We start from the raw sequence: 13,306 nt of genomic DNA on the forward strand, positions 1-13,306 counted from the left end.
GGGTACTTATATTTCTTGCCTGTTGGCTAAATGGATGGGCTGAGATGACATAGCAGTTGTAATCCAGGGGCTGCTGTTTGACCTGAGACCAGCCTTATACCCCGGGCTGTTTTTAAGGAGCAGTGAATGAGAATTTGGAATATTTGTAAGTCTTAAAAAGGCACACTGGAAAGGACACTTTTTGAGTGTCTAGGTAGCTTTTTTTTTTTTTTTTTTGCGGTACGCGGGCCTCTCACTGCTGTGGCCTCTCCCGCTGCGGAGCACTGGCTCCGGATGCGCAGGCCCAACGGCCATGGCTCACGGGCCCAGCGGCTCCGCGGCATGTGGGATCTTCCCGGACCAGGGCACAGACCCGTGTCCCCTGCATCGGCAGGCGGACTCTCAACCACTGCGCCACCAGGGAAGCCCTAGGTAGCTCTTTTATGAACACCCTTTAAACGGAAAGCCGAAGGGTTGGTGTTAGAAGTGGTGAGAGGTTTTCTTGAAAGAGCAGCCTCTTATCAGGAAGAAGTTCGCTTCCCAGCTGTGACGTATTTAGCACTAACTAAGCAGGTCTCTGCTCCGGCTCTGCAGCCCGAGCGCTCGTGGTGAGGTGGCAGCAAACACTGGAGGTTTAAGTCCCACTTAAGCCCTTACGGAGGGTCTCAGGCTGGCTGGCTATGATGCTGGAAAGGCGCTTTGACAGGTTTCAGCACATCACTTGGCTCTGGGGAAGGCAGTTCTCCAGTCAGGACTGTGGAGTAGCCTGTCGAGTGAGGACAGGATGAGGAGTGCTTCTCACTGACCGTGTTGGTGCCCCACAGAACTCTCCCAGCGATCTCCAGATGCTTTCTGATGCGCCTGCTCACCATCTCTTCTGCCTCCTGCCTCCGGTGCCCCCCACCCAGAATGCCCTTCCTGAAGTGCTTGCTGTCATCCAGGTACAGAAGCTGAGGTGTCCTTGTGGCATTGATTTTGGGACCCACTTAGGCATCAAGGATTAGTGGCTCGGTAACCGCAGCGCAGAAGGGGAAGCTGTTGATTCCTGGTCTCAAGCCTAGTGACTGGACGTATCCAGGCAGGCGATTAGGCTGCATCAAAGGAAACTACCACCCAGACAGAAACCCAAAGCCCCACTGTTCATGGATGGGTGAAAATCAGAACTGGCCACTCATATTTCGACTTGCAGCTCCTAAAACAGAACTTTGTTTTCCTCCTTTATGACTAAAGCAATACATGCTACTTGTAAAATTAGAAGACACAGATTGGGAAGATGTATTTAATGCCTAGCCTGTATTTATGCATTTCTTTATCATTTTTCCTATTCATAAACATGCGATCATAGTATTTGGTAATCTTTTTTTTTTTTTAATGTGTCAGATATTCATAATCTGCATAATTTTTAAGGCTGCATTGTATTTCATGACATGCACGTACGGTACTGTGTTTAACCATCCTCCTGTTGGACCCTGGAGTCACTGACGTTGCACAGTTGTGATGAGAGCCGTGTGAGCATCCTGAGCCTTAATTGATGAGCTCACATGTACACCACGTGTGGAGACCCTCTTCTAGTGTGGTTTTGCTCTCTGGGCCAGGAGGATGTCAGTATTCTGCCTTCTTAGTGACGGTGTCAGGATGCCCAGGGGACACAGTAATGAAACTTCTCTTGGAAACGGATGGGTTGGTTACAGGGTTAAGCGTGCTCTGGAGTGGAAACAGCCGGCCTAGTCAGAGCAAGGGCACAGTGCTGGTGAGGTTCTGGGGCTGGGCTCTGAACCTGGAGCCGGCCTTTCTGTCTGCACTGTCCTGCTTCCCCAACAGGTGTGCCTCGAGGGCGAGATTTCTCGCCAGTCCATCTTGAACAGCCTGTCTCGAGGCAAGAAGGCTTCAGGGGACCTGATTCCATGGACAGTGTCGGAACAGGTGACGTGCTTTCCCTGGTGTGTCTGAGTGAGTGAAGCTGGCAGTGCTGGAGGCTGTCTTTTGCTGCTTAGTTACCGGCTTGTGTCTCCCCCACAGTTCCAAGACCCAGACTTTGGCGGCCTTTCGGGTGGAAGAGTGGTTCGCATTGCTGTTCACCCGGATTATCAAGCGGTAACGTGTCCTCGTGTGTGCTGTTATTTAAACCTGGTGTGCTGTAATTAGCTGCAGCCGTGTTGCTGGCCGCTCGTTAGGGCAGGTGTACGCGGTTGTTTAAATAGGAAGCTGGTCAAGGAGTAGCAGATCCAGGTCCCCCTCTGCTGTGGACGGTTTGCCCGGGGCTGGGGGTGGGTGGGCAGGATGATTGTATGTGCTCACTCTTTGTGAGGACAGGGGACTTGTGAACCAGATCTGCTTCCTGTAGTTACCTCCCGTCTTAGAAGTCCTCACCGAGGAGTTAGCTGTAGTCATCAGTTCCGAGCTCGCTGATCTGTGGGCCAGAAAGCATGCTCAGCCATCCTCACGTTCTTGAAGGGCTGGACAGTGCGAGAGTGAGGGTCATGCCACTCTAGGTCTTAAGGGTCTCTGCTTTGACCTTGTTGAGGGGTTTCATTGGTTCTCTTTGCGAAGTGCAGTTTGACCTGGAGTGAAGGCTTTCTAGAAGCAATACAGGGGCGTACGAGTGGTGTAGACACTGAGGACATCTCTCTTCCCTTTGCCTGTTTCCCTCCGTGTTTGCTTACAGATGGGCTATGGCAGCCGAGCCCTGCAGCTGCTGCAGATGTACTATGAGGGCAGGTTCCCTTGTCTCGAGGAAAAGGTCCTGGAGCCCTCACAAGAAATTCACACTGTCAGCAGTGAGGTAAGCGTCTTCTGGCCGAGCTCCTGGTTCCGGGGAGGGCCATCCTCTGGGTCTTCAGGAGTATCATCTAGAGCTGTCCTGTGGTCTGGGCTCTCTGAGCAGTAGCAGCAGAATTCCTCTCTGGTTTTGGAGAAGCTTCTCTCTCTCCAGCTGACACTGAGACTGAGGCCCTCGGATCAGCATCATCCGCCTCACCTGGAGACTTGTTAAGAGTGTCAGCTCTTGACCCCTGCCCCAGACCTCCTGAATCCGAGGCTCTGGGTGGGGCCCGGTAATCTGTCTGAAGCTCCCAGGTGATGCCGATCCACATGCCAGCTTAAAGCCGCCGCTGTGCAGGCTCCTCCTCTTAGTACTGAACCCAGACTCAGGGACGCTCTGTCTTTCTGGGTAAGAATGCTTAACGCTAGGAGCTGGGACAGCTTTTCACACGGGTTCATTTGATTTTTCACAGTGTGCCTGTTCAGGAGGTGGGAAGGGGCTTATACTTAAGGTCGGGCTCAGAGGTTTGTCACTTCCCAAGACACACAGCCATCCGGAGACAGACCTGCATCTTCAGCCCTCATCTTCAGAACCTTACCTCTGTCTCCTTGTAAATGCGTTTGGCATTTCTAAACCATGTGGCTGTTTCCTGAATTCTGGGGGGTTTTTTTGGTTTTTTTTTGCGGTACGCGGGCCTCTCACTGTTGTGGCCTCTCCCGTTGCGGAGCACAGGCTCCGGACGCGCAGGCTCAGCGGCCGTGGCTCACGGGCCCAGCCGCTCCACGACATGTGGGATCTTTCCGGACCGGGGCACGAACCCACGTCCCCTGCATCGGCAGGCGGACTCTCAACCACTGCACCACCAGGGAAGCCCCGAATTCTGGGTTTTGAGCAGTGTGAGTCCGTGCTTGTCTAGGGGTTTGGTATCCTTAGGAATGATGACTGGACTTAGTGGTGATTTTACATTTTAAAAACCAAGACACCTGTCCCGGTTTTTGCTGTGTTCGTCCAGAGCTTGGTGTGGCCAGGGGTGCTTGGGAATGTCACTAACCTTCCTCTCTCTCCGCTGGGTGGACGTGCTCTCCCCTCTGGCACCCTCCAGGCTGTCAGCTTGCTGGAAGAGGTCGTCACTCCCCGGAAGGACCTGCCTCCCTTACTTCTCAAACTGAACGAGAGGCCTGCCGAGCACCTGGACTACCTGGGGGTGTGCTACGGCTTGACCCCCAGGCTCCTCAGGTAAGCGTTCGCCTGCCCTTCCTCCCGCAGCATCCCTTTGGCCTTGGTGTCCTGAGAATGAGAGTCCTGTGGGCTGCGTGTCTGCCCTTGCAGTGGTGTCAGCTGTCCTGACGCCCCCGCATCACTGCCCTCACCCCCCGCCCTTCCCAGCTCTGTGTGTCAGCCGCTCCCAGAAGGCACACGTGGTGACCTGCTCTCTGTATCCTTTGCAGGTTTTGGAAACGAGCTGGCTTTGTCCCTGTTTATCTGAGACAGACCCCGGTGAGTGAGGCGTCGGCAGAGGAGGGTGGTTACAGGTGTGTCCTTGCAGAGCCCTGGTGCCTCCCGCTGTGCCCTGAGCGGTGTGCCTGTGCTGCCAGGAGGCTGCTCTGAATGCCCCCGGAGCAGCTGCCCTTACTGAGGGCCACACGGTCACTCTCCCCACTGTGTACTCTTGTGGCTTTGTGCTCCACGCTGAGATGGCGGAAGTGCACGTGGGCTTGTTCACCACGTTCTGGAATCCTGTCACTGGGGGCCTCCTCGAATTTGTTTTTTTTTTTTTTTTTTTTTTTTTTTTTTTTTTTTTTGCGGTACGCGGGCCTCTCACTGTTGTGGCCTCTCCCGTTGCGGAGCACAGGCTCTGCATGCACAGGCTCAGCAGCCACGGCTCACGGGCCCAGCCGCTCCGCGGCATATGGGATCCTCCCGGACCGGGGCACGAACCCGTATCCCCTGCATCGGCAGGCGGACTTTCAACCACTGCACCACCAGGGAGGCCCCTCGAATTTGTATTTTTTAAAAACAGGAAGACAAGTGGTTTTAGGGGAGGAGTGCATACTATAAGCTGGTATCTGAAGGAGGGATGCGCCTGTGTGGACAACAGAGCCATAGAGGATAAAATGGAAGAGGAGAGAGTTAGTGGCTGCCAGTTCCTTAAAAACATTTATTTAGTGCGTGCACTGAGTCAAGCAGTGAGCAAGACAAGCTGTGAAGCTTCTTTTTTTTAAATTTATTTATTTTTGGCTGCGTTGGGTCTTTGTTGCGGTGCGCAGGCTTCTCATTGCGGTGGCTTCTCTTGTTGCGGAGCACGGGCTCTAGGCGTGTGGGCTTCAGTAGTTGTGGCTCGCAGGCTCTAGAGCGCAGGTTCAGTAGTTGTGGCCCACGGGCTTAGTTGCTCTGCGGCATGTGGGATCTTCCGTGACCAGGGCTTGAACCTGTGTCCCGTGCGCTGGCAGGTGGATTCTTATCCACTGCATCACCAGGGAAGCCCGCTTATTTTCTAATGAGTAGAAATAGGCAGCGAAAAAGTGAGCAAACGAGAAGTATTCAGATAGTGACAGTGTAATGAGTGGTCAGGCTTCTGAGGGGGTGACCTTTCAAACTGCAACCTGAGTGATCAGAGTGGACCAGCCACGTGACAGTCCTGCCTGCAGAAAAGTGAGCGTATTCAAGTAGGGGGCACAGCAAATGTGAGGACCTGAGGCAGAAAGGAAGTTGGTGATTTGAAGGAAACAAAAGGCCAGTGTGGCTGGAGGGACCTTGATTTCGGAAAGGGTGGTGGGTCTGGGCAGGGACTCTGCGCACCCTCCCCGTTCAGGTGGAGGGAGGGGTTAGAGGGAAGGTGCTGGGGCTGCTGTGTAGACGATGGACGGTGGCCCATGAGTAGAGGCAGGGAGATGAGCGGCTTGGCTGGGGAGGACATGGTGAGGGGAGAGAAGGGCCAGATGCCAGGGGTGTTTGGGAGGTGAACTGAGAAGAGTTGAAGGACGGGGGTGTGGAAGGTAAGTGAACAGAAGTATCAAGGGTAGTTCTTTGGTTTTTGGCTGGAGAGACTGGCCGAGAAACTGGGTGTTGGAGGTGCTGTTTCCTGAGATAAGACTCAATGGGGGGCTTCCTTGGTGGCGCAGCAGTTAAGAACCCACCTGCCAGTGCAGGGGACACGGGATCGAGCCCTGGTCCGGGAAGATCCCACATGCTGCGGAGCAGCTAAGCCCGTGCGCCACAGCTGCTGAGCCTGCGCTCTAGAGCCCATGTGCCACAGCTACTGAGCCTGCACTCTAGCGCCCGCGAGCCACAACTACTGGAGCCCGTGTGCCTAGAGCCCGTGCTCCGCAGCAGGAGACGCCACCGCAATGAGAAGCCTGCGCACCACAACAAAGAGTGGCCCCCGCTCACCGCAACTAGAGAAAGCCCGCACGCAGCAACGAAGACCCAACACAGCCAAAAAAAAATAAGACTGAATGGGGTAGGACCAGATTTGGAGGTGGAAATGGGAATTGTTTTTGGCATAGTAAGTGTGTGATGCCTATTAGACAGCCAAGTGTGGAAGTATGGAATAGGCAGTTGACCACAGGAGTGTGGAGATCAAGGCAGAGGTCGGGGCTGGAGACAGATTTGAGAGTCATCAGCATACTCTTAAGAGAATATACTCTCGGGGTCAAGGATTTTTTTGGTGCGGGGTTGGTTGCGGGGCGGGGGTGCTGTTTTCTTCACAGCTGTAACCCCAGAACTTAATAGCATCTGCTATGTATAGTACATGTTCAGTAAATACTTTTGTTCAGTGAATAAGTATTTAAAGCTGTAGAAAGTAGGGGCTGAGACTAAAGAGGGTGAGTCCTTAGACTCTGCAGCATTTAGAGGAATGAGTCGGGAAACACAGCAAGGGAGGCTGAGGAGTAGCCACGATCTATAGGAGAAGGGCAGGGGCTGTGGTGTCCGAATCCAAGAATAACGAGCGTTTCAGGAAGGGGAGTCATGGCTGTCAGAGAACAAGTAAGGTTAGGACAGTTGACCATTGAATTTGTCGGCGCTGGTGATCTGAATAAAGGCGGCTTCAGTGGAGGGGCGGGATCAACCTGACCGGAGAGAATGGGAGGTGAGGAAACAGACTGAATACACGATTCCTACACGAGGCAGAGGGAGCAGAGGAATAAGGTAGCTGGGGGGAGATTGGAGTCAGGGCGGGTTTGTCAGCCGGGAGGTTCCACAACATGTTTGTTTGCTGCAGGGTATGATCCTGTAGAGATCATGCAGATGCAGGTGAGGGGGGCTGATTGCAGGACTACAGGCCTGGAAGAGGCAGGAGGGTAGGACCTGGAGTGCAGGGGGAGAGGTGGCCACCGCATCCCTCACAACAGGAGGGAAGCAAAGAGTGGGCACAGAAGGTATTGGTCAGCTGGTGGAGTTGGTGCTGGGAGGAGGAAGAAGCTCTCCTGATTGCTTCTGTTTTCCCAGAGAGGGGAGGCCAGCAGCTGAGGGAGTGTTGGAGGTTTGGTTTTGGAGAGCTCAAGGTCAATATCCAAGGGTGGCACCCATCTGAGAGTTCAAAGCTGGACTGATGAGGACCACTGGGTGTGTGGCTGCTTCCACGTGAGCAGGAGCAGCTGTAGAGGGGCTGGGTCCTTGTCAGTGACCCTGGGCGAGGCTGGAATGTAAGTTTGGTGGTTGACTGGAAGGAACACACAACCAGTGAGTTCAGCGTAGACCACGGTATGTCCCTGTGGTCTTGTACTGTGCACTGCTTGTTTGTGACTTGGTGGTGGCGTTTTGTTACTTGAATGCCCTTCAGTTGAAATCCATTAGCTATTTTTATGGTGTTGGGCTTTGTGGTTGTTGTGTAGTAGAAATTTTAAAACCTGTGGTTACTGCTTTAGTACCTAAAGGAGTCCTGCACTTGCAAACCTGTTGCCAGCAGGGGAACTCTTGCCGTGCTTGTTTTTGGCCATGCAGTTTTTGCTGCCAGCACCCAAAACACGTTGATTGGATCATGTGGAGTTTAAGCTATAATGCCTCTCGGTTCAGAATCTGACCTGATGTGAGCAAGGGGCTCACAGCAGAAGACATGCTCCGAAGGTCTGAGCAGCTTTGCGCCATTGCTGGGGCACCTGCTTAGAAGTTGCAGGGCAAAGTGGTCTCTGGAAGCGGTCGTGTAGGCAGTGGGCCCTGTGAGAATGAAGGCGAGGCCACCTCTCCTGCTGGGGAGGAAGCAAGGGCCCGTGTAGGCGTGCTCGCCCTTCAGCAGTGGCAGGTCCTTCATAAAAGGGGATCTTGGTGCCAGTTAGGGATTTGTGTTTCCCAGAACGACCTGACCGGAGAGCACTCGTGCATCATGCTAAAGACGTTGATGGACGAGGATGAGGCCGACCAGGGCGCCTGGCTCTCTGCCTTTTGGAAAGGTGAGTGGGAGTGGAGGTGGAGGGTGGCCAGGCGCAGGCACAGGGGCCTGCAGACCTCTGACACTGTGTGCTTGAACCCCGCAGATTTCCGAAGGCGATTCCTAGCCCTGCTGTCCTACCAGTTCAGCACCTTCTCTCCTTCCCTGGCCCTGAACATCCTTCAGAACAGGAACATCGGGAAACCCGTGCAGCCGGGTGAGCTGGTGGGGCGGCCGGAGGGCTGGTGGGGCTTGGTTGTGTGGAACAGGCGGTGGGCATGTGGTCCAGGAAGAGGGCTGGACTAGGAATGGAGGGACTGGTTCCAGGCCTGCGTCTCCCCCACCCGCCTCTGCTCAGCAGGCCCTGCTCCGCCTCAGGGCCGCTGTCACACACTGTGCCTTCTTGGGGGGTAGGACTTGGCTTTAGAGGTGTAAGTAAGGCCTACAGCTGGTCAGTTATGGAACCTGATCTAAATCCTATGAGCTAGGGTAGCTAGCTCAATTCTGAGGCTCAGTTTCCTCATTCATGAAATTGTAATAAGAGTATGCTGTCCACCTTCTGTGGCCAACACATAGAAGTGCTTTGGGCATGTAGATTCTGTTTGAATATTTAAAATACAAAAAAAGGTGTAAGGGATCATTAGTGTTAAGAGCCGTGGGGTATTTTTTCCCTCTTGCTAGTTACGTGTATGTATACCCTTTTTTGGGGCCAATTATATTTTGGTGTAAAAATCTGTCGAGCTGGGTGGAGCATGCCTGTTTTCTGTGAAGCTGCGTCCTGAGGAGAAGTGACGAAGTGAGGAAAGTGTTGCATTCCTCTAACCCCAGGGCACGGGAGCCTTTCTTGGTCTGATGTGTTGGCGTGGAACTCTGAGCAAGGGTCACACACCATCCGTCCCCCTCCCTGCGTGGACCAGGCTGCCTCCCCTTTGCAGGAGGAGGGTCAGGGCGGCCCAGGGTGGGCAGGCACTTTCAGCTGGCTCCTGCCCGGCTCCTGCTGAAGGCCCGGTGGAGGAGCAGCTGTTGGGTGCCACCTGGGGACTGTTGTTGTGAGTGCCATCTGGGAATCTCGTCAGACCCTGCAAGGGCGTTGGGCTCACCTGACTCGTCTGGCTCTGTCGCATGTGCAGCCCTGTGCCGGGAGGAGCTGGGAGCGCTCTTCCTCCCCTATGACCTGAAGAGGCTGGAGATGTATTCACGGAACATGGTTGACTATCACCTTGTCATGGACATGATCCCGGCCATCTCCCGGATGTATTTCCTGAACCAGCTGGGGGACCTGGCCCTGTCTGCTGCCCAGTCGGTAGGTTACCTGCTGCTCGTGTGCTGGTTTCGTGGAGCAGTTTATATGCTGGGTGTTGGTCGGATGCTTTGACATAACTTTGTGCATTTAATTCTTCGTGGTGCTGATGCGGGGGTTAGTGGTCTCCGCTTTTACACGTGGGGACTCCTGGGCTCTCCAGCCGAGCTGTGTGCCCAGCAGTACAGTAAGTAAGTAGAAGTGCTGCAGTCCGGACCCACGTTCTTCCATCCCACCACGTTGCCTTGATTCTTACTCTGCTTCATCAGAGGTCCAGGAGCACCTTGTACTTGTAACGTAGCCGTAAAGCAGCTATTTGCCGGGATAAGAAGTTAGTTTGGAGATTTCAGGAGGAGGGAGTTTTCCTGGTGGTTTCAGTAACAGGATGAATGGGAAGATTCCACAATAGTGTCAGTCAGTGTTTTGGTCAAGAGAGTGTAACTCTGGTTCTTGGTGTCGTTTTAATGGGCAAAAGCCTGTCCTGGCAGCCACTCCAACAGATTCTCCGTCCCCCAGGCTCTTCTCTTGGGGATTGGCCTACAGCACAAGTCTGTGGACCAGCTGGAGAAGGAGATTGAGCTGCCCTCAGGCCAGTTGATGGGACTTTTCAACCGGATCATCCGCAAGGTTGTGAAGGTAACCTCAGCTGAGGGCAGGGCTTTGGCCTGTGTTGAAAATGTGTCAAGCCCACTCCCTGCCCCAGGATGCAGAAATGTTAACATTTGGCTGTGTTTGCTGCAGATTTTCTCACACACGCACACACACGCACACACACAGGTATGGGGAACTTCAGCTGGATCTGTGACGTTCTGCGTTCTCTCCCAGAGGCACCCCTGACGGGAGTGTGACATCTCTAGTCGGGGATCCCCTGTGCCCCCCGTGAGCGTGTGTTCTCCTAAACCGTGCAGGGCGCGTGTGGAACGACCTGCTACCGAGTGACTGGGCCTCTGCTGCTCCTTCACCTTCTGCTTCTTGGCCTTGGTCTTTTGTAGCTGTTTAATGAGGTGCAGGAGAAGGCCATCGAGGAGCAAATGGTGGCAGTGAAGGCCGTGGTTATGGAGCCCACGATGAAGACGCTGAGTGACGACCTGGTACGAACACCGAACATCCGCCCTCTCCCCTGTAGGAGAGTCCCCGGTGCTAGTGTTCTGGGGGTGTGAGGGGCACGCTCCCCGAGTCTCCCTGCCCCTCGCTTGCCCACCCGGCCCTTGACGAGGCCCCCCGCTGAGCGCGTGTGCGAGCTGGCAGTATGGCAGCTGCTGTTGTGAACTACTTGTTTGATCGTTTAGGTTCTCAGAAGGCACGTTTTATGTTAATACACACTGAGTAAGAGCTGCCTCTAACGCTGTGGGAGGGAAACGTGCAGAAGGAGAGGCCTGCTGGTCGTCGTGGTCATGTTCTGCCCCCTGGCCTTTCCCTGCCATTTGTCCCTGCCTGACTCTGACCTACTCTCTGTATGGGACTTCGACCACAGGACGAAGCAGCAAAGGAGTTCGAGGAGAAACACAAGAAAGAAGTGGGGAAGCTGAAGAACCTGGACCTCGCTCAGTAAGGCCCCTCGTGGGAAGCACGGAACCTCTGCTGGTTGCTTCTGATTCGCTTCCTGGGTGCCCTGGAAGCTGTGTTTCATGGGATTATTTTTAGAAGCACGAGCAGCTAAAAACCTACTAATTGACTAACTGCATAATTTTGAAGGATTTGTTTTCCCTAGTTCAGCTCTGCCACTTCGTAAGTCATGACTTGCAGGTCGTGTTCCTGAGATCCCGTGGGTCCCATGTCATGCCCCAGGCCCGTTAGGGCGCGGGGTGCTGACCCATGAGCATCCACTTTCAGTGGCCACTTTTTAATATTTGGCTTTTGATGTGAATTTGTTTGAAGAAAAGATCCTACTGCCAACGAACCAACAAAACCCCTTGTTCTAGAACCCTCCATGCCCTGGAGATTGCAGTCCTCTTTGAGCTGCAGCTATAATGGTGGTACCCGCCCGGTAGATTGATGTGAATAACCGCTCCAGACTTGGTGGCCTCTGAGCCTCTTTGACCTGTAGTCCCGTTGCTGGGTCATTAGTGATGGTGGTTGTTGGATGTGAGATGGAGGTGGCCGGGAGGTCCGTGGGCAAAGTATTGGGCTCTGCCCACCGCTTTGCAGCATCAAAGCCTTGACTTGTCAGGACTGCCAGATCCCAGAGAGGTGGGGCGAGGTGGGGCAGACAGGGCCCAGTCCAAGGGCGTGTGGGCTGTGGAGGTGGCGGTGAGCAAGGAGATGCTGGGGGTGACAGGAGGCTCCTCTGGTGGGCAGTTGCTGAGAGTCAGGTAGGAGAAGCCGGGCAGCTGCCTTCTGTGCGGATCGACCCCTGCTGGCAGGCCTGACCGTGCTTGTTCCGGTGAAGTTCCCGTCCCCTGGAGCTCAGCTGCACGCCTGTCCCCTGCTGTCTGCCGTTCAAAGGCTGGTGCAGCTCGGCCTGGCTTTCGTGGTAGGACGTGTGATGAAAACGTTGTCACTCTCTTACTTTCTTTTAAGCGGGCTTCTCTTCTTTTGAGCAGGCTTTGATTGATATTTCCTTTTATTTTTTAGATACATAATCCGTGGGGACGATGAAGAATGGAATGAAGTTTTGAACAAAGCCGGGCAGAATGCCTCAGTTGTCAGCCTGAAAAGGTGAGGGGCTAGTATACATCAGGCAGGGGAGGCATTCTGGCCTCTCTGCTTCGCTGGTAACTTTCTCTAGGAAATAGGAGGTTGGAGCAAAAGCTTTGAGGAAAGTCACTATTCTTTCCTTTGAGGGATGCTATTTTTGTATCATAGCTCCCACTGATCAGGCAGGGCCATTGCTTAGGCCTGGATCTCTGCATCCCCCGTATTCTCAGACATGCCAGGGAGACAGGCTTGAGAACAACGGCCTCAGAGTTGCCGCTACCTGAGCACTTCCTAGGGGCTTTAATGCAGCATCCCCTTCATGCTCAAAACAGGTGGGCTTTTTTCGTACATCACTGCTTTATTTATTTTTATTGAAGTATGATTGATTTATAATGTGTTAATTACTGCTGTACAGCAAAGTGACTCAGTTATACATATGTTTACATTCTTTTTCATATTCTTTCCTATTACGGTTTATCACAGGACCTTGTTGTTTATCCATTCTGTATATACCGGTTTGCATCTGCTAATCGCAAACTCCCAATCCGTTCCTCTCCCACCCCCCTCCCCCTTGGCAACCCCCAGTCTATTCTCTATCTCTGAGGTTCTGTTTCTGTTGTTTTGGGGGTTTTTTTCAGGCTTATTAAGCTTGATCTCTCTAAACTCACCCTTGCACTATGCCCCCTCAAACCTGGTTATTATTTTGCTTTTTTAATAGGGTTTTATGTGTGTTATACACATATATAGTTCAATTTGTGTATGTCGTTTTTGAAACCTTCCTTGATAAAACACACAGCTTCTTCGTTATTTGTGCTTTTTAAAATTGCTGTGACCCTGTCTTTTCCCCAGATTTGCTCTATTGATCTCTATTTTTTCCCCTTAATATTTATTTATTTATTTATTTATTTATTTATTTATTTATTTATTTATTTTGGCTGTGCTGGGTCTTAGTTGCGGCACGCGGGATCTTTTAGTTGCGGCCTGCGGACCTCTTAGTTGTGGCACGCAGGACTCTTAGTGTGGCACGCACGCTGGATCTAGTTCCCTGACCAGGGATCGAACCTGGGCCCCCTACATTGGGGGTGTGGAGCCTTACCCACGGGACCACCGGGGAAGTCCCTGTTTCTGTTTCATAGATAGGTTCAATTTGTGTCATTTTTAGATTCCACACATAAGTGGTCTCATACAGTATTTGTCTTTCTGACTTACTTCACTTAGTATGATAAACTCCAGTTGCATCCATGTTGCTGCAAATGGCATT

At 53.0% G+C, this 13,306-nt stretch overlaps 1 protein-coding gene across 2 annotated transcripts in view; it reads left to right on the forward strand.

Annotated features, from left to right (window-relative positions):
* Nucleotides 1-13,306, forward strand: part of NAT10 (N-acetyltransferase 10) — a 40,243-nt gene that overhangs the window by 23,059 nt on the left and 3,878 nt on the right. For both annotated transcript variants that reach the window (XM_081240328.1, XM_081240329.1), the window contains exons 16-28: nucleotides 804-920; nucleotides 1,801-1,902; nucleotides 1,999-2,073; nucleotides 2,645-2,761; nucleotides 3,843-3,976; nucleotides 4,189-4,237; nucleotides 8,034-8,130; nucleotides 8,215-8,325; nucleotides 9,239-9,411; nucleotides 9,925-10,044; nucleotides 10,401-10,499; nucleotides 10,883-10,956; nucleotides 11,983-12,066. In XM_081240328.1, coding sequence (XP_081096454.1) covers nucleotides 804-920; nucleotides 1,801-1,902; nucleotides 1,999-2,073; nucleotides 2,645-2,761; nucleotides 3,843-3,976; nucleotides 4,189-4,237; nucleotides 8,034-8,130; nucleotides 8,215-8,325; nucleotides 9,239-9,411; nucleotides 9,925-10,044; nucleotides 10,401-10,499; nucleotides 10,883-10,956; nucleotides 11,983-12,066 — 1,352 coding nt within the window. The remainder of the gene's footprint in view (nucleotides 1-803; nucleotides 921-1,800; nucleotides 1,903-1,998; nucleotides 2,074-2,644; nucleotides 2,762-3,842; nucleotides 3,977-4,188; nucleotides 4,238-8,033; nucleotides 8,131-8,214; nucleotides 8,326-9,238; nucleotides 9,412-9,924; nucleotides 10,045-10,400; nucleotides 10,500-10,882; nucleotides 10,957-11,982; nucleotides 12,067-13,306) is intronic.

The sequence above is a fragment of the Mesoplodon bidens genome (assembly GCF_964165515.1).
Source record: "Mesoplodon bidens genome assembly, chromosome: 7".
Lineage (NCBI taxonomy): Eukaryota > Metazoa > Chordata > Mammalia > Artiodactyla > Ziphiidae > Mesoplodon > Mesoplodon bidens.